This window comes from Pangasianodon hypophthalmus, chromosome 21 (genome assembly GCF_027358585.1).
Source record: "Pangasianodon hypophthalmus isolate fPanHyp1 chromosome 21, fPanHyp1.pri, whole genome shotgun sequence".
Lineage (NCBI taxonomy): Eukaryota > Metazoa > Chordata > Actinopteri > Siluriformes > Pangasiidae > Pangasianodon > Pangasianodon hypophthalmus.
The window spans coordinates 6,042,926-6,063,128 of record NC_069730.1 but is presented as its reverse complement, the minus strand read 5'-3'; the positions used below and the strand labels follow the sequence as shown (position 1 = coordinate 6,063,128).

The 20,203-nt window shown below is 38.7% G+C and overlaps 1 protein-coding gene across 1 annotated transcript in view; it reads right to left on the bottom strand.

Annotated features, from left to right (window-relative positions):
• dock10 (dedicator of cytokinesis 10) overlaps positions 1-17,746 on the bottom strand; it is a 101,875-nt gene extending 84,129 nt beyond the window's left edge. Inside the window, exon 1 of the mRNA XM_053227502.1 lies at positions 17,475-17,746. Coding sequence (XP_053083477.1) covers positions 17,475-17,585 — 111 coding nt within the window. The 5' untranslated portion in view covers positions 17,586-17,746. The remainder of the gene's footprint in view (positions 1-17,474) is intronic.
• Between the last annotated feature and the right edge of the window lie 2,457 nt (positions 17,747-20,203).

Here is a 20,203-nt window from a genome sequence, read left to right as displayed (position 1 = left end):
CAAAATGGGCTCACAGCTAACTTAAGATGATGCAGAGTGTGTGTGTGTGTATGTGTGTGTGTGTGTGTGTGACCTTTGGAACCAGCATGAGGATGTTTCTGATAGACTACAAAGCACTTGTGTAAGCAGCTCTGGATAAGGGCGTCTGCTAAATGCTGTAAATGTGTGTTGTTGTGTGTGTGTGTGTGTGTGTGTGTGTGCGCGCGTGTATGTACCCTATGTTTATGCATGTGTTTATGTGTGCCACTAATATTTATGTGTCTGCGTGTGAATGTCCCACAGAGTCCAGAAGACTTTTGACTGTGTCTGAAAAGTTACAGCTTTACCTCCGACTGTTACAAAGCTCTGACACTGGAGACTCCTTCCAAAAATGTTAAATAAACCTCTTATGGAAAACTTCACCATATCAACAATGAATTTTTTTACATTATGTGGAGCTGTTACTATAGAAACGATAACCTATCACAGGGAGTGATTTACTCGGTAGTCAGAACTCCTGTCAGAGCTGCTGTAGTAGGAAATGAATCAAGTCCTTCTGACTAATCAGAAGTTGTTGATAATGTTGAGAATTCAACAGTTTTGTGTTGCACTATGTGGTCAACAGAACATGTGCCTTTTAGCCTTAGAAAAAAAATGACTCGATCAGAAGAGCCTAGAGAGAAAACTGATACATAATTTAAAAAAATGAAAGTACAGTATGCCATGAAGTTTAGGAAATGTTTCAAAAGACTAAAAGTGCAACACTGGATTTTTCAATTGTGGATTCAAATGTGAAAATATGAAAATTCAAAGCCCATTCAGATTGTGAAAATGTGTTCTGACAGTCCTAATACACTCAGTCTAGAGCCAGATTTTTTTTTGCGGGAAGATTTTTGTGACTCCAGCCCTTGGCATTTTGATTTCTCTTTATTTACAGTCATGCGTGTAAATCCACATTCAGTCAATTTTTTTGGTATACTTTCATGCTCGTTTTCTTGACTTCTCTTATTCCACTGAGTCAGAGTTACTCAATGAGCTAGTCGAGGAACTAGCGGAGGTAGATGGATGGAGAAAGTTGCCCTTTTTATTGCTCAACTCCTGTACAGCATATCGGGATAGGGAAAAAGAAAAATTCTATACTCTTTACTTAAACGCGGCTTGTTTCTACACGACTCCCATTAACAGTTCAAACAGTAGCACATAAAACTGTCGTCATAATTAGTTTGATATTTATAATATTAATTTAGCAAATTAGTAAAAATAAATAAATAAAAGAATAGAGGAGAGACCCCATTTGTAATTCGATTGACTCCACATGCAGTCATGACCCCTAGTTTGAGAACCCATCCATTATAAAAGAGTATAAAGATGAATATGACTGGCCAGAGTTTAAACATCAACCCACAATACAAGATATAAAGTCTCTTTTTTGTTTAGTGCTATCCAGAGACAGACGCTCTCAAAGACAAATGTCTGCTCATGTCATTGACAGCGAAGAGGAGAAACGAGGCCCTGGCTTGAGCAGTAACTGACCAATCAGGCATCAAAGCCTTCAGAAAATGAGGAAAAAGAGACGTGATGACATTTATAACACGATTGTATTTTTAACTGGCCGAGTGAGGACTGTTTGGTGAGCTAGACTTTACACTCACGCTGTTTCAGCTCAAAAGGCGAATGATTTCGAACTGGGTCTGGCTATGTGCGGAAAAGATGATATCATGAAAAGAACAAAGAAGAGACGCTCGTCTACAAAGACACAATCAGATAACGTTGCCAGACGTAGTGTGAAAAACACTGACCATTTAAGGTTGCGTGTGAACTATTGTTTTCGTTATAAAGTGTCATTTGCAAACAGATGACTTATGAGGCTTAACCGTCTCCCATTTTGTTGTATCTGAACTTTTCATAGACATTACAATCATCTTTTATGTGGATTTTAAGACTAAATATAATAGAAACGATTGGAAATTAAAACCTAACAGTGCGTGTGGTCAAGCTATTTTGTATGGTTACATAAAACACTGGCTCTAGTTGTCCTAAATGAGGTCTTATGGAAGCGGGTGGCAATGATGCAGCTCATGCATATTGCATATTCCATCTGAAAATAAAACTGGTGCTTTGCTTTTGTACAGCTGGGAGAGGAGATTTTCTCCCTCATGTCATTGTGCGTCATTTATAACCTTAATTCGGCTGAGCTGCTTTTTGCTTTTTTTTTTGCTTTTCTTTCATTCTGAAACTGCATACTTTATATCTGGATTCTGAATACAGATAATGAGTGAGACATTTCAGTGTTGCAGATGTTTTCTAAGATCGTATCTTAGACTCTCTCATGATCTAGTGATGCATCTCTCTGACCTGAGATAAAGGTAAAAGGTGTGTTCAGAGCATTCCCATGGTGTATTTATATCACTGGGTGGTGTGCTCAATCATAATCAGCTCACACTTGTCGCTGTGCTCTTCTTCAGTTTTTCATAATCATCATCTTTCATGTCACTTTACATCCTGTGGTTGAAACTTACAAGAAGAGGTGCGATCACAGATGAGATGAGACTAATGCTATCTAACCTGTCTAAATGAACTTCCTGTACTGAGCATGAACATGTGGCTTAAGTTCTGCAAGACAAGCATGGTTGGGTTTTGGGTTGGTAGAGTGAAAAAGATATATCTTATTGATAAAGTGCAGAAGAAATTCAGAACGTATTTTGCCTTTATGAAAATTCATGCTTTACGTGTAGAGAAAATTAAATCTGTGTGTTGTACTGCGAAATGAAGTGATATAATGTTATATCATGGCGTATTGATTATTTGATGAGGTGTAAACCAGTGCCTAGCTGTTGTTCTAGTCACTATTTTTGTGGTAAAAAAAACAAAATTAATAATAATAATTAAAGAATATGAGCAGATGTGGTTAGTCCAACACAATGTGCCAGCGCAGTGAGATTTCCAAACCCATTCTGGTTCCAAATTGCATTTGCATTACCTCCTCACAACATCCCTGCTTAGTGCAAACATAATAAATAAGTTTTCTGACATAGATTTCTGGTCATATATTACCTTAAAGAGAAAGAAAAAAGAAAGGCTCATGAAGGAAAGACTGTTTATAGCTGTTATAATGTAAAAGATAGCACAAACTAACTTGCTTCATGTATGTTCCACAATATTAAATGTAACTAGAAATGGATAAAAAGTATGTGCTCTTCAATAAATAAAGAAAACCTTAATCGTTGGCAAATTGCTGTGGCGTAAGTGGAATAAAACACTTTGAGTCATGGTGTTATAGGAAAAGTTTTGGCAACCTATTGGCACATGTGAGTGACATCGATCAAAGTATACAAGAAAATAGAAAACACTTTTGCTGTAATTAATGTCCACAACTACACATAGACGTAAGACCTATAAGTGATATTTATTCATTTGTCATTACAAAAATGAGGAGCTAATCTAATTGGACATCTAACCACACCTCTTACTCCTGTATTCATTCAAACTCCTCCCCGTTTACATTTACGTTGCGCTTCACCTGCGTCAGTGGTCATAAAAATAAAAGTGCAAGTGCTGTGACATATTTTAGCCTTTGTGATATCATAATAATCATAAACACTGAGCCAGACTCACTGGTCACACAGCACACAGGCACACAAGAGCATCAGCACATTTTCAATGGCATAAGATGAATCCCAAGAGGAAGCCTTGCCTCTGAGGATGGGAGGAGCAGGAAACAGATCCTTTTCTCAAGATAGAAAATGAGACAGAGAGGATTTGCGTCATTCTGTTTACCAACAAAATCACTGCAGAATGCCACCAATTTAAACCCTTTCCCATCAATACTAAATATGGTTATAACATGGAGAGCTGTTAAAATCTCAAATCTACATTCATATTAGCGTGCTCGTCCTTATACGTTATCATTTCTATAGTATCATTTCTAATTCTCAGGGCAGCATAATCTAAGTCTAATAATATACAAATTTTAAAAACGGGTTGTGTCAGTGTCCAGTGTCAGTGTTCTGTAACAGGTAGAGGTAAAGCAGTTTATTTAGTTTTCCACCACAGAATAGTCATTTTCTACTTTCTTAACTTTAAGAGAATGTGAGGGAACGATTGGTTAATGTTGCTATAACGTAAGTGGTAACATGAACTTGTTTCATAGACCTTCCACAACATTAAATGTAATTAAATTTAAATGACTTGTCATTCTTTAATAAATAAAAATTGTAATCATTGTAGTAATGTCAGGCTGTATCACACCACCACTTTTTTTGTGGTATAATTTCATCTTCTGGGCCTGGCTCCACAGGAGGCCAGTGGGTCCTGGCCCACCCAATCATGACACTGGCCCACCCGGGTCCCAAAAACATTGAATATTATGACATTTTCCCATTAAATAATTTTCCCCCTCCCCCATCTCAATTGGGAAAGTGGGCACAAACTTTTTCACACTCCTTCGTTCTTGCATGTGCGAATGCTCAGAAGAAAATGCTCATTTTTTTTTCTGTCTGTTTAAACTCACAATCATTATAAACCAAAGACACACAATGAGTATTTCAAAAAATAGACGTAGACGTAGAACCACCAACAACTCTGAGCTGGAGGCGGGCCCGATCTGAGCTAAATTTTATCTCCTCACATCATGGTATAATAGATCATACCAGATTGTCATTGAGAACGAGCGACGACGGGAGAAAGATGATTGATGAGATATGGCAAACATTTGCAATTTGATACTTTTCATTTAATATGACCTGTAGGTATTAAGAAGGGGTTCATGACCAATCACACAATCTGAAAATGCATGAAAGATAGGTATCTGACTTATGCCAACATATTTCCATTTAACTACGATTAGCAGTCTTTTGCACCGTGGAATTCTGGAGAATTTGGCTTATTTTTGAAATTCCACTCATCTACTTGAATAACATGAGCATGAAGGAAACAACCGATAATTTTCTATAATTTTATAATCATCATGCATTTTCACACAGAACAAAGTGTTATGTCCTTGGACGTATTATGGGCTTTCTCTGTGTGTGAGTCTCTCTCTCTCTCTCTCTCTCTCTCTCTCCCTCCCTTTCTCTACTACTTGTTTAGGAGTTCCCAGAAAAGAACCAGATCCTATGTGGGGATTGCCAGATCAGCAATAACATCATCTCTTTACAAGAATATACGCAGGAGACTGCTGGCATCAGTGGCAGCACATTTACGTCAATCATGTCAGTCTCATTAACAGCCGACACCCACTTTTTTACAGTGGATATAAACATCCCTGTTAAAACTGCAGGTTTTTGTGATGTAAAATTTTTTCTACCTTTAATGTGATATAGCAACCAACAAAGTTCAAGTGAAAAACAAATAGAAACCATTTAGGAAAAAAAAGAAAAAAAAAACTTGCAATAACCTGATTGCATAAGTGTGCACACCCTCTTATAATGGCGCATGTGACTGTGCAACCCATCATATTCAAACTCATGTTCAAAAGTAATTATCATAAACCAGTCATCAATGAAATGATTCTGATTAACCCCCAATAAAGATCAACTGTTTCTATAGGAATCTCTTGACATCTTGGTTTCATTCAACTGCTGAAGCCATGGTGTGCAAAGAGCTTACAAAGCATGTACTTGATCTCATTGTTGAAAGGTATCGATCTGTAGAGGGGCACAAAAGAATCTGTGATGTACCATGAAACACTGTGAAGGCCATCATCAACAAGTAAGGAAAACAGGGCACCACAGTGATGTCACCAAGAACAGGTCGTCCATCAAAACTTGATGAAAGAACAAGACAAAAACTTGTCAGGAAGGCTGTCAAGAGACCTACAGGAACACTAAAGGAGCTGCAGAACTCTCTGGCAAGTACTGGCCATGCCCTGCATGTGACAACAATCTCTCATATTCTTCATGTATGGACTGTAGGGTAGCCCATAATTTTCTCATTAAAAAAAAAAAAACATCCAAGCCCACCTGAATCACCCCAAACCATGTGGCAAAATGTGTTATGGTCTGATGAGACCAAGGTAGAACTTTGTGGGCATAATTTAAAAAAAAATATGTTTGGTGCAAAAACAAGAGAGTTTATCATCCAAAGAACACCATACCCGCGGTGAAGCATGGTGGTGGCAGCATCATGCTATGGGGCTGATTCTCTTCAGATGGGAATTCAGGCTCTAGTCAAGATAGAGGAAATTATGGGTAGCTCCAAATACCAATCTATTTTGGCACAAAACGTGCAGGCCTCTGTTAGATAGCTGAAAATGACGAAAAAGTTCACTTTCTAGCACAATAACAACCCAAAGCACAGATCGAAGTCAACAAAGGAACGGCTTCAGAAGAAGAAGATCAATGTTTTGGAATGGCCCGGTCAGATCCCAGATCTAAATCCTATCAAAAACCTGTGGAATGACTTGAAGATGGAAAGACTTGTGCCTTTGCACAGGCGATTCTCTGCTTTTCTTATACTTTTCAATACATTTGCATCAAAAAGGACAAATCTGTTGTCTGGTCTCTTTGATTTACGTTCATGACCCTTGCTTCCCACTGACACAAAACCTTATCTTACCGTGCTTTTAGAGATGAAGAAAAAGCAGCACGCACCCCATTATTTCTAGCTACACCGAAGATAGCTCAGAATTGCTTTCTGTGATGGTTACAGTCCTGCTTGTTTCACTCTCGTCCTTTTCTTCCCTCTTGCTTTTAGAAATGAATATGCACCATACAGTCTGCTTGTGGGCAGAGTTACCAGGCTTACCACAAACAGTAGCATAAATAATGTCTGATCTATATCACTGATGCTGTCTTGACTCAAACCATTTTGTTTGACTGCAGAGCTGTTAGTATTCATCAGTCATCTGTGTGTGAGATCATACAGTTGCGTGTGTGTGTGTGTGTGTGTGTGTGTGTGTCAGAAACTCTGATACTGGTCATGTATTCGACCCTTTCTCTGCTGCACACTGACATCAGTCAGATACAGAGCCTGCGCTTGTTCTTACATGCTTTACGGCAGGAGAAGAACAGCCGTGTTTGAATATGAGCATGGCACGGACAGAGCAACTTTTAAAGAAAGACACTCTCTGTGAATATGGAGGTCATCTTCCACCATCTTCTTGGGGTGCTGATGGTTGAGGTTAGGTGGGGGCCACAAAAACTAGGACACACAGCACTATAAGCACAGGGTTGAGAAGCAGGAAACTGGCCATGCAGACATACAGACACACACACACACACACACACACACACACTTAACTAATCTACATCTGTCATGATGAGATGCTCAGAGATTATGACAGCTGCTCTGGTTTATTTGGCACTTTCAAATGCTACATGATTTTCAATGCTGCGTTGCTGAACAAAGACGCACACAAAAAAAAAAACTGTAATTGCTGATATGGTGGAGTTTTCTAAGATGTTTAGTTAGCATTTTTAACAATATCTGTAAATGTCGAGCATTATTTCAACCACCTGAACGCAAGTAAAAATGCAAAAAATATTTAATCACTGACCTGCTGGTTATATATTACAGATCCCTGGGTGTTTCCAAACCACCCTAGATCAAACCCCCCCACTCTGAGAAAGCACAAAGAGCTTATAAGCACTAATGAAAAGAAAATGAAAAGTGCTTATGGTGTAATTCCATATTTTATCCTGGATTCCTCATAATAAATCATTTAATAGTCCAGAAGAGATAAAAGGGCAGGAAAACTAGCTTTTTCACCATGCCAGGTTTAAGGAGAGTACAGGAGGGAGGGTGTATTATTGTAGTCAGGAACTGCTTGCAGGCAGTGGCAATCGTGGAAACATAGCTGGATGGTGCATTTTAGGCGATTCTGCAAAAATCAGTAAAAAAAAAAAAAAACAGTATAGTACATTTTCAGTATATTCCTTTTGGCTGTCTAATGTCCACATAGCTGAGATTTTTCACTGTTCATTTGCTGCTCAAAGTGTTTGAATGCATCTGAGCGATAACCGTCTCAGGTGAGCAAAAAAGACCAACGTATTCAATCACTTTCTAATTATCAGCACCATTAACATTATTTGTAACGTGTTAGGATAGACACTTCAGTGTAGGCCTATTTAATCTTTTTAGGTAAATTTTGATGTTTTCTGAATGATAACACTTACACTTACTAGCATACTGCAACGTTAAAATGCGACACTCCTACGCAAAATGCATGAAGGTTGGCAGATCTGGTAACATAACTGAAGTTAATGTCACTGGATGTTGTGGTAGTGTAAAGTCGTGTAGAGAGGATTAAATCGTTATATCACATATGCAGTGAGCAGAAGGTTGTGAGTTCAAATCCCAGAACTGCCAGAGAAGGCAGAGCAAGAACCATAATCCTTAACTACTCAGCGTTATGACTGAATTCTGCCTCCTTTGTGAGTCACTTTGCACTGAAAAATATTCCGTAATGACTCTATGTAAATGCACGCTATTGAGTGAACACAGATTTATGATGACCAGGGTTGTATAGCTCGAATGCTCTCTGAAGTCCAACTTAAAGACTTTAACAAAGCTCGTGTGAGGCAAACTTCCACATAACGCAGTCCGCAGACCTTCATTTCTCATTACTGGCAGTATAATACATCCCACTTCATTAGATTACTTGTAATCTATTTAAGCTTGCAACACTGCTGTTCATTTTGCATTTCCTTCAGGAACATCATCACAGGGTGAAAGGTTCCTCTTCTCAATTGAGTGCTTCTATTTGTGTATGCATACAAATTACGAAGGTGCTGACGGGTACATATCCTCAGGAGAATCATATATCCTCAGAAATATAAACATTAACCACATGATCTAATTCGGAACAATGTGACTGAACCAAAAACCAAGGCAAGAAATGGAAATTCAAAATGATCAGAAAACGTCTCGTAGAGATGGCTGCAGAAATAGAAAATCAAATGAAAACCTTGAGCACTAGACGGTGTAACCCAGGCTGACCCTGTTCTAAATGATGATGGGGTGCCGTGTGTGGGGGTGTGTGTGTGTGTGTGTGTGTGTGTGTGTTAGGGAGGAGGGGTGCACTGAGTTCTGTGAGACTCTTTTGTAGCTTTTGGCTCTCTCTGGTCATCATTCAGAAAAAGAAGTCAGCAATGAGGAAAGACAGTAATAGATAGAACATGCAAACAGGGATGAAAGAAAGACCATATTTAGGTGGTAAAATGGATTGTATGTATGTCCTTGTGAAATGAAGCCAGCAAAAGGAAAAGAAAAAGATAAACAGATTAAGAACGAGTCAGTTTCAATAGTAAAAGAAACGGAAAACAAATAGAAATTCCCGCTTCGCATTCCATCCCCCATGACACATTGAAACACAACAAAACCCTAAATATAACCTCACCGAATGACCTCTGACCTTTCGCATGAGCTCCCTTGTGGCACGGAGGCCTGAAGTTTGGAGGAGCACACACCACTCACACACACACACACACACACACGCTAGATGAAAGACGTAGATAAAGATGCAAAAGATAAAAAAGGCATAAAGAAAAAGGCATGTCACAATTATGGAATTTCAGCTGAAGATTAAATGTAACACATAATTGTGATTAATGATTTAACCGTTTGCTTTAAGCCACTTTCATAATATAATTATAGCAGTAGTGTAATAATATACATACATGGTCTTTTATCCACATATTTAGTGCATGAAAAATGTTAAAAAAGGAAAGAACACGAATAAAGCTTATTACAAAAATACTCAAAAAGTTTACTGGACTATAAACAATGTACTATGGCAAAAAAAAATTAAATAAATAATCACTATTCTGTATTATTGCAGTAAATTCTGTTATCTACAAGACACGACAAAGCCACTGACTGAGAAATAGGATATAAAACTCTTGGAGCATGCTATTATAAGACAACAATCAACAACAGGGTAGTATGATGCAGCTCAACACAAAGTGGAGTCATTATTACCACCCCGAAATTGATTATCTTTAAATTAAAGCATTTTATTCCTTTTATATCATAGCAATTTCCCTACAATTCAAAATAGTATTAACAAAATCATACTTTTTATCCATTTATAGTTATGTTAAAAACCACACCTCTATTTAATCACTGACCTGCTGGCTATATATTACAGATCCCTGGGGGTTTCCAAACCACACTAGATCAAACCCCCCGCTCTGAGAAAGCACAAGGAGCTTATAAGTGCTAATAAAAGAAAATGGAAAGCGCTCATGGCGTAATTCCATATTTTATCCTGGATTATCTAGGCAATAGTGCAGCTGATATAAGTGGACAGCAAAATGGATTTAATATGCTGAAGAAAAGAGAGGGGGAGTGGCAAGGCATGAGTGCAACTTAATAAAAAGTTAAGATGTATATGAACTGTGATGTTTTTACACCTTTCAGAGAAATGTAGCTGAATAAGCCTTATACCACAGCAATTTGCCAACAAATACAAATTCTATTCATTAATGTACGACACGTCATACTTTTTATTGGTTTATAGCTATGATTAATGTTGTGGAACGAAACAAGTTAGTTTCTTTTATCACTTGAGTTTTAGCAGCTATTCCCCTCACCAAACTCTCATTTTTTCTTGAAACTGAAATTAACAAGTCAATAAACGCAACGGCTTTACTAAGAAACCGCAAAGAGCAAACTCCTCTGTCCTGAAGACTTTCCCATGTCAGAAAACTAAGTTACAGCTTTACCTCTGCCTGTTACAAAGCACCGACACTGGAGACTCCTTCCAAAAATGCTAAATCTGATCATCTCACATAAAACTTCACTACATCAACAATTACATGTTTTTAATATATTTATGTGGAGCATTGGTCATACAACTACTATAAAAATACGAAATAAAAATACATATTTTAATACATAAATAATACATAACTGTTAGTTAAAACTTTAGCATTGCAGCTACTGTAAGAGCGGCTGTAATAGAAAATTAATCATCACCTTCTGACCAATACGAATCGAAAATTCAGCAGCGCTGTGGTATAATAATAAATTAATCTAACTCATAATATTGCAATTATGTAATAATAATTATGTAATAATTGTGGATCTGGAAAAGCATCAAAAAGTTCACAAGCGAAAGTATAAACACAGAAAAAGTCTGCTATCCTGCAGCAAGGCGTCACTGAGACTAGAACAAAACAAAGGGAAGAAAACCAATGTGACTTTTTCTTATAATAAAATACAGATTTTTTTTTTTTTTTTTGGTAATAGTGGCATACTTCCTGAGTCTGACCTGCAGCCAGAACATACACGTGCAGATCTCTAGTCACTCAGGGTCTCAGTACACGCATTTCCATAATGGCTTGGTCGATTGGGCAGAAAGCCAGGTAGAGCCACTGGAAGCGGGCACGCATGGTCGAGTGGAGTCACCGCCACACTTGGCAGGGATAATGCATGTTATATTTCTGTCTGTAAATCCCCATGCACTTTTTCCTCTACAGCAAGGGGAGAATGAGTATTTATGATCAAATGTTACAATATGGTAAGAGTTAGGCTGTACTGGAAGCGTGTACTACAACTTCTTGATCACACATCCCATCCATGCCCATCTATACAATATCCCACATCCCAGAATCTATCCTGGCATGCGGAGATCAACCATGTTAATTTGGTAGATAGATACATTTCTATTGTCTTATTCTACTTAGCTAGTTATCTTTCCTACGCCAATCTGGCTGACTAGCTTTCCCAGCAATGCCTGTTGCAAGACTCTTTCATTGGTGCGAGAGCTATGCCTTTTGCAAATTTCCCCATTGGGGGACGAATAAAGGATTATCTTATCTTATCTTATCTTATCTTACAAGCTCTATTCATCTGATTCTACTTAGATAATTAAGAAAAACTTGCTAATTAGGTACTATAATCATTATTTCAAATTGTTTACCAGTTTATAAGATTAATTATCACGTAACTTAGCCACAATTCATCCCCTTCACTTGCAGATTTATAGTTCTTTTTTTATTTTTTATTATTTTTATCATTTATTATTTATTTCATTATTTTTACATCTCTTACCACAGATTATATTTTTTCATTGGCTCTTACAATACTCTTCAGGCTCTTATGATACCTTTCCTTTGATCACAGTGTTTTAACAAATAGTTTATTGTGTCCCCAGATTTTTTGCAGGTAATGGTAATAATTGTAACAACAATGCTGTCCAGTGCACCTTTAAGTCTATAGACTCCTATTTATGAGTAGTCTTGCTTCGCTAGAGAGTCTGGTAGGTTTTGATGAAAAATGTGGCCAAGAATGGCCTACTTTAACAACAAGAAGCAATTCCTCTGACATGGTAGATGACCAATCACAGACCTTTTCCTACAGCCTATCAGCAAACAAAACTTTTTCAATATTCAAAAAAATTTTCAATATTCTGTGAACATTTACAGTTTTGTTCTGAATTTTTTTTTTACATTTTTCTCCCCATTGGAAACCAGAGCACATGTATTCACAGATTTGTAGAAAGCCAATCAGATTGCAGCCTTTAAGATCCTGAAGCTTTTGGCCAGAAAAGTGCACAAAACCTAGCAGATGCTCTACACCCTGTGGGCAGAGCGTCTGTGGTTGAGACTCATTTCTGTGTATCTAAAAATCATTCTTTGTGTATTGAGAGCACTTGAGTATGTATAAAACTTGTAAATGATAAAGGCAGTATGCAAACATAAATACATGCATTTAAACCCAAGGCTCAAAAGAAATACTAAAAAAAAGTATTTCTTTCTTACACAGTCTAAGCACTGACGCACACTAAAAGACTAATAAAAGTGAAGTTAAGGAAGAAGGAGGCAATTTTGAGGCGGTTTACATGGCCGTGATTTCCATGGCTCACTGCCTCACGTCTGCATTAATATTCAGATCACAACCTCTGTTCACTCATAAATATGCTGGGTGGAAGGGTTACTGTTATCACACTCACACAAACACACACACACACACACAGAAGTTAGTTTCTCTGTTCTGTGGCACATCTGCAAAAGGACTTTTCTCCATTTATTCTGATTGAAGGTCTGGAGAACATTCCAGAAAATTCAAAGCCTGGGCATAGAGAAAGGATGTTCGGTTGGTTACATGCGGAAGCTGTGATTGGGAAGAGGTAAATAAAAGCCACTGGGTGGCACACACACACACACAAATACACACTTGCACCCCTGTGGAAACGGGCATTAACCCAACACATCATTTTGATGGATCTGACTGTGTCCAGGCTTCAGGTCAGTGGGAGACTCATTCAGACTCGCACAGCCCACAGACGCTGTCCAAGAAAAAGCGGAAACCAGAAAATGTCTTATATTCCAAAATGACGTGCTTCTCTTGAATCTCTGACACATTTGAGACTGCTCAATAATGTGCTCTCTGTTTATACAAAGGCTGGAATCGATTTAATGGACGCAGGACATCACAGTTTAAACAAGAAGCCAAATAATCAAACAGAGATTTCTCCCATGAAATCATCTTTCTTACTGTCAACACAGTTAAACACCAGTTCAAAAACTATTTTTATGGTTGTCATGGAGAATTTACAGTTTGACTAAGTTTGTACACTCATATGAGCAAATATTTAAGCAAATATCATTACATAAGCCATCCTACAAGTAGGAGCATTTATCAACCATTTCAGATGCTGGGCAAAAATTATATAGTATATTTAATATTGCTAACAAAAAAATTCCAAAAACTTTATCTGCAATATGCAACTTCTACACAAATAAATCATTTAACAAGGAAAAAAGCAGCTGTCCAATATGCTACTTATTCCTGGGTTAACAATAAAGTAACAGTGATGTTGATTATTTTCCCATAATGGCAGTGTTTCATTCTTCAGTGTTTTATTCTGCATTCTTTATCCATTTACAGTTACATGTAATGTTGAGGAATGTCTGAGAAACATGTTGTTGTTAAAGAAAAACTGGCTATAAAGGTCCTGTGTCAGAAAACCTAAGGAAATTGCTTTACCTGTAACTGTTACAAAGCACTGACACTGGAGACTCCTTCCAAAAATCATAAATAAACATCTCCTTACAGAAAATTTCACCCCATCAACAATTACAGACATTTTTATTAACCTGTTTATGTGGAATTTCTCTGTGTAAGCTATTACTATAGAATCAATACCCATATTAAAACAAGTGCATTAATATAAACTCAATTCGCAAATAGAACAATAAAATGAAGCGCAACAGAACGAAAGCCACCAACGCCTTCATTCTTGTGTGGAGGAAAACTGAGCACCGAACGTGTCACCAAACGAACGATTTATTCACACCTAAACACGCTGGTGACCCACTGACACCAATCTGATCTGCCTGAGGAGGCTTAAATCCTCCCTGATGAGGAGGCTTGACCTTCACTTGAAAATCACCACAGGAGTTGGAGCTGCTCATGCATATGAAAACCTATGAAAAGTCCACACGTTATAACAAGGTTTCACGTTGTTCTGTCTTCATTTAGACGTCACAACCATACATGTGTAATAACACAACCTCAAAAGTACAGCATTTGAAAACAATAAAATTCCCCTCCCAGTACTTGCTGAACATTATATAGTTTTATATATAGTGAAGTAAATTGGGTTTTCCCCTGTGCTCTTCTCTATAGCTGGTAAGAACAACACAGCTCTGGGTGTGTGACAGATGCAGACATTCAACAGTGACACGCTTCTGCCAACAGTCCCATTGAAAAGCTGATAATAAACCCGGGAATAGATGAACACTCCGAGTGCCAGTCAATGCCACTTAACTGGGAGACAGAGAAGGATGGAAAGAGTGAGAGAGAGTGAGAGGATCAAAGCAAACATCCAAGCGAGCAAACCACCTCAAAGCACCGAGAGCAGGAGAGATCTGTGTAAAACCAGTAATTACCCCGAGGTCAAGGATGCACTCAATTAGGCTGCAGTATGAACGGCATTTCTTAAAATAAAAGTTTTTGGCACTATAAAAACACTGAAATGTACATTTCACTCAATATGGATGACGTTCTCAGATCTCAAATATACTACATTAATAATATATGAGAGGGTTTTTTTTTTCAAATGACAGTTGACAATTCACAAACTACAAATCCACAAAGTGAGTCCACAGTAAGATACTGAAATATTGAAAACAACCATTTGGAGTTTAAGGAAAACGTTATGTCCCCTAAACCATGGTGTGAAGTGTGTAACTTGGACATTAAGCTGTGTGTGGCAGACGGCGGCGTCCTACAGCGGTAACACTGCAAACACGCTAAACACATCCACATGTAGACATCAACTGTGTGTGCAGAGAGAAACGAAATTACTGAATTATCACTGCTCCTGCACTACAACCAAATCAGCTCACTATCAGTAATTCTGTCTCGACAAAGATAGATAGATAGATAGATAGATAGATAGACAGACAGACAGTGAGATAGATAGATAGATAGATAGATAGATAGATAGATAGATAGATAGATGGCATGAAAAAGACAGACAGATAGATAGACAGTGAGACATACAAACAGGCAGGCAGACAGACAGATAGATGCATGGAAAAGATAGACAGATAGATAGACAGACAAACAGACAGATAGATAGATAGATAGATAGATAGATAGATAGATAGATAGATAGATAGATAGATAGATAGATAGATGGCATGAAAAAGACAGACAGATAGATAGACAGTGAGACATACAAACAGGCAGGCAGACAGACAGATAGATGCATGGAAAAGATAGACAGATAGATTGACAGATAGACAGACAAACAGACAGATAGACAGATAGATAGATAGATAGATAGATAGATGGCATGAAAAAGACAGACAGATAGATAGACAGTGAGACATACAAACAGGCAGGCAGACAGACAGACAGATAGATGCATGGAAAAGATAGACAGATAGATTGACAGTGAGACAGACAGACAGACAGACAGATAGATAGATAGATAGATAGATAGATAGATAGATAGATAGATAGATAGATAGATAGATAGATTCTGAAAGAGGTATGCATACAGAGGACAACAGCAGAACGGACTGACAGGCAGGTCGAAAGACTGAGAAGGACAAGCTGACAGGCAAACAAATAAGACAGACATACTGATACACAGACAGATAGAAAGATGGACAGACAGATCAGTCTGCAAGAGATATGCATACAGACAGAAACAGAACAGAGAGAGAGAGAGATTTACAGGCAGACAGGCAGATTTACAGGCAGACACAAATAAGACAGATATACTGATTCATAGATAGATAGATAGGTAGATAGAGAGAGAGAGAGAGAGAGAGAGAGAGAGAGAGAGAGAGAGAAAGAGAGACAGAGAGAGAGAGATATGCTTCCCTCAAAAATCTTTAAATTATTATCCTTTGCACGGATACACATGACAGTGCAGACAGTGGTACCACACACACACACACACACACACACACACACACACACAGCATGTTAAATTGCTGCAAAGCGGCTAAATGAACGCAGTGTGTTGTATCTGCAGCAGGGATGGTGGTTCTGTGATGCACTGGCCCAAAGCTGTCAGAAATGAGCGTCCAGTCGCAGTGTGTCAGTGTGTGTTAGTGTAGACTGGTGTGTATCAGTGCGTACTGGTGTGCAGTATATTGGTGGATGTCAGTGCATACAGGTGTACAGTATATTGGTGTATATTAGTGTGTACTAGTGTGTATTGGCGTGTACCGGTGTGTAAACTGGTATGTATTGGTGTATACTGATGTGTATACTGGTATGTATATTGGTGTGTGTTAGTATGTATTGATGTGTATACTGGTGTGTATTGCTGTGTATACTGGTGTGTATACTGGTGTGTGTTGGTGTGTATTGGTGTGTGTTGGTGTGTATACTTGTGTGTATTGGTGTGTATACTGGTGTGTGTTGGTGTGTATTGGTGTGTATACTGGTGTGTATAGCATATGTATTGGCTTGTATGCTGGTGTGTATAGCGTGTGTATTGGTGTGTACAGTGTGTGTATTGATGTGTACATGGTGTGTATAGCGTGTGTATAGCGTGTGTATAGTGTGTGTATTGGTGTGTATGCTGGTGTGTATAGTGTGTGTATGCTGGTGTGTATTGTGTGTGTATGTTGGTGTGTGTATTGGTGTGTATGTTGGTGTTTGTACTGGTGTGTATGCTGGTGTGTGTACTGGTGTGTATGCTGGTGTGTGTACTGGTGTGTATAGTGTGTGTATACTGGTGTGTATGCTGGTGTGTATAGTGTGTGTGTATGCTGGTGTGTGTATTGGTGTGTGTATGCTGGTGTGTGTACTGGTGTGTATAGTGTGTGTATGCTGGTGTGTGTATGCTGGTGTGTATGTTGGTGTGTATAGTGTGTGTGTATGGTGGTGTGTGTACTGGTGTGTATAGTGTGTGTATGCTGGTGTGTGTACTGGTGTGTATAGTGTGTGTATAGTGTGTGTGTGTGTGTATGCTGGTGTGTATGCTGGTGTGTGTACTGGTGTGTATAGTGTGTGTATAGTGTGTGTATGCTGGTGTGTGTATGCTGGTGTGTGTGCCGGTGTGCTGCTGGAGCGCAGTTTACCGTGAGAGCAGTGATCCTCACCGCACTGGACGCTGTTTGGCGGATTTCGGCGGCGCTGCCGGGCTTCAGCAGGTTCTTGGTGAATCTCCGAGTCGACGATTCCGCTGCCATTTGTTCATCAGCGCAGTCCGACAAATGATCAGATCAGCAAAGAAACACAAATCCCTTCAGTCAGAAATCACCTTAAAGCAAGCGACTGCTGTTCCAGACAGCGACAGCGCGCGCGCCTCTCTCTCTCTCTCTCTCTCTCTCTGTCTGTCACACTCTCTCTCTCTCTCTCTCTCTCACACACACACTCTCAGTCTCTCTCTCTCTCTCTGTCAGTCTCTCTCTCTCTCTCACACACACATACACTCAGTCTCTCTCTCTCTCTCTCTCTCACACACACACATACACTCAGTCTCTCTCTCTCTCTCTCTCTCACACACACACATACACTCAGTCTCTCTCTCTCTCTCTCTGCAGGCAGGGCTCTGCTCTGTTCATTCAGCAGTTAAATTAATCGACAGTGCACATTGGGTTAGACTGAGTTAAATACCCTGACAGATGAGTGCTGTGTGCCATGCTTTCATGCGCCATAACTACGTGTTTATTGTGTTAATGGTTTATTCTCCACACAAACAGATTCATCAGGGTTTCAGTGCACTTGCTTGAAATTGACCTAATATGGTGTAAGCTTTTTTTTTTTTTTTTTTTTTAAGCGTTATAAATAAATCTAGTGTCCAAAATTCAAGAGATTTCAATCTTGCTCTGGAATAAACATTTTTTTTCTTGCACTCAAGTGAACATTGCTTTCGAAATGATGGTCATATAGCGCCCTCTGCTGCTGAGTAGCTCTAGCAGGAAGTGTGTCAGAGAGAGAGAGAGAGAGAGAGAGAGGTGCTTTGGCGCCATCGTGTGCTAACACTGCCTGGGGATTTTCCGAGTTAAGAAACATATACACTTCATATAACACGAATGTATTTATTTTCATCTTCAGTAAACGCTTTACTGTGATCAGAGTCTCCTTCTGCTATTTCTAGTTAGAATGTAATACTACTGCAGTATACAGTGCTCTAAGTGTATATGCTGTAGTATACAGTGCTCTAAGTGTATATGCTCTAGTATACAGTGCTCTAAGTGTATATCCTGCAGTATACAGTGCTCTAAGTGTATATCCTGCAGTATACAGTGCTCTAAGTGTATATGCTCTAGTATACAGTGCTCTAAGTGTATATCCTGCAGTATACAGTGCTCTAAGTGTATATGCTCTAGTATACAGTGCTCTAAGTGTATATCCTGCAGTATACAGTGCTCTAAGTGTATATCCTGCAGTATACACTGCTCTAAGTGTATATGCTCTAGTATACAGTGCTCTAAGTGTATATCCTGCAGTATACAGTGCTCTAAGTGTATATGCTCTAGTATACAGTGCTCTAAGTGTATATCCTGCAGTATACAGTGCTCTAAGTGTATATGCTGTAGTATACAGTGCTCTAAGTGTATATCCTGCAGTATACAGTGCTCTAAGTGTATATGCTGCAGTATACAGTGCTCTAAGTGTATATCCTGCAGTATACAGTGCTCTAAGTGTATATCCTGCAGTATACAGTGCTCTAAGTGTATATGCTGTAGTATACAGTGCTCTAAGTGTATATCCTGCAGTATACAGTGCTCTAAGTGTATATGCTGCAGTATACAGTGCTCTAAGTGTATATCCTGCAGTATACAGTGCTCTAAGTGTATATCCTGCAGTATACAGTGCTCTAAGGGTATATGCTGCAGTATACAGTGCTCTAAGTGTATATCCTGTAAGTGTATATCCTGCAGTATACAGTGCTCTAAGGGTATATGCTGTAGTATACAGTGCTCTAAGTGTATATCCTGTAAGTGTATATGCTGTAGTATACAGTGCTCTAAGTGTATATCCTGTAAGTGTATATGCTGTAGTATACAGTGCTCTAAGTGTATATGCTGTAGTATACAGTGCTCTAAGTGTATATGCTGTAGTATACACTGCTCTAAGTGTATATGCTGTAGTATACAGTGCTCTAAGTGTATATCCTGCAGTATACAGTGCTCTAAGTGTATATCCTGCAGTATACAGTGCTCTAAGTGTATATGCTGCAGTATACAGTGCTCTAAGTGTATATGCTCTAGTATACAGTGCTCTAAGTGTATATGCTCTAGTATACAGTGCTCTAAGTGTATATGCTGTAGTATACACTGCTCTAAGTGTATATCCTGTAAGTGTATATCCTGTCTCATCACAGTGCTCTAAGTGTATATCCTGTGTCATCACAGTGCTCTAAGTGTATATCCTGCAGTATACAGTGCTCTAAGTGTATATCCTGTAAGTGTATATCCTGTGTCATCACAGTGCTCTAAGTGTATATCCTGTGTCATCACAGTGCTCTAAGTGTATATCATGTGAGTGTATATCCTGTGTCATCACAGTGCTCTAAGTGTATATCCTGCAGTATACAGTGCTCTAAGTGTATATCCTGTAAGTGTATATCCTGTCTCATCACAGTGCTCTAAGTGTATATCCTGTGTCATCACAGTGCTCTAAGTGTATATCCTGCAGTATACAGTGCTCTAAGTGTATATCCTGTAAGTGTATATCCTGTGTCATCACAGTGCTTTAAGTGTATATCCTGTATCATCAAAGTGCTTTAAGTGTATATCCTGTATCATCAAAGTGCTTTAAGTTTATATCCTGTATCATCACAGTGCTTTAAGTGTATATC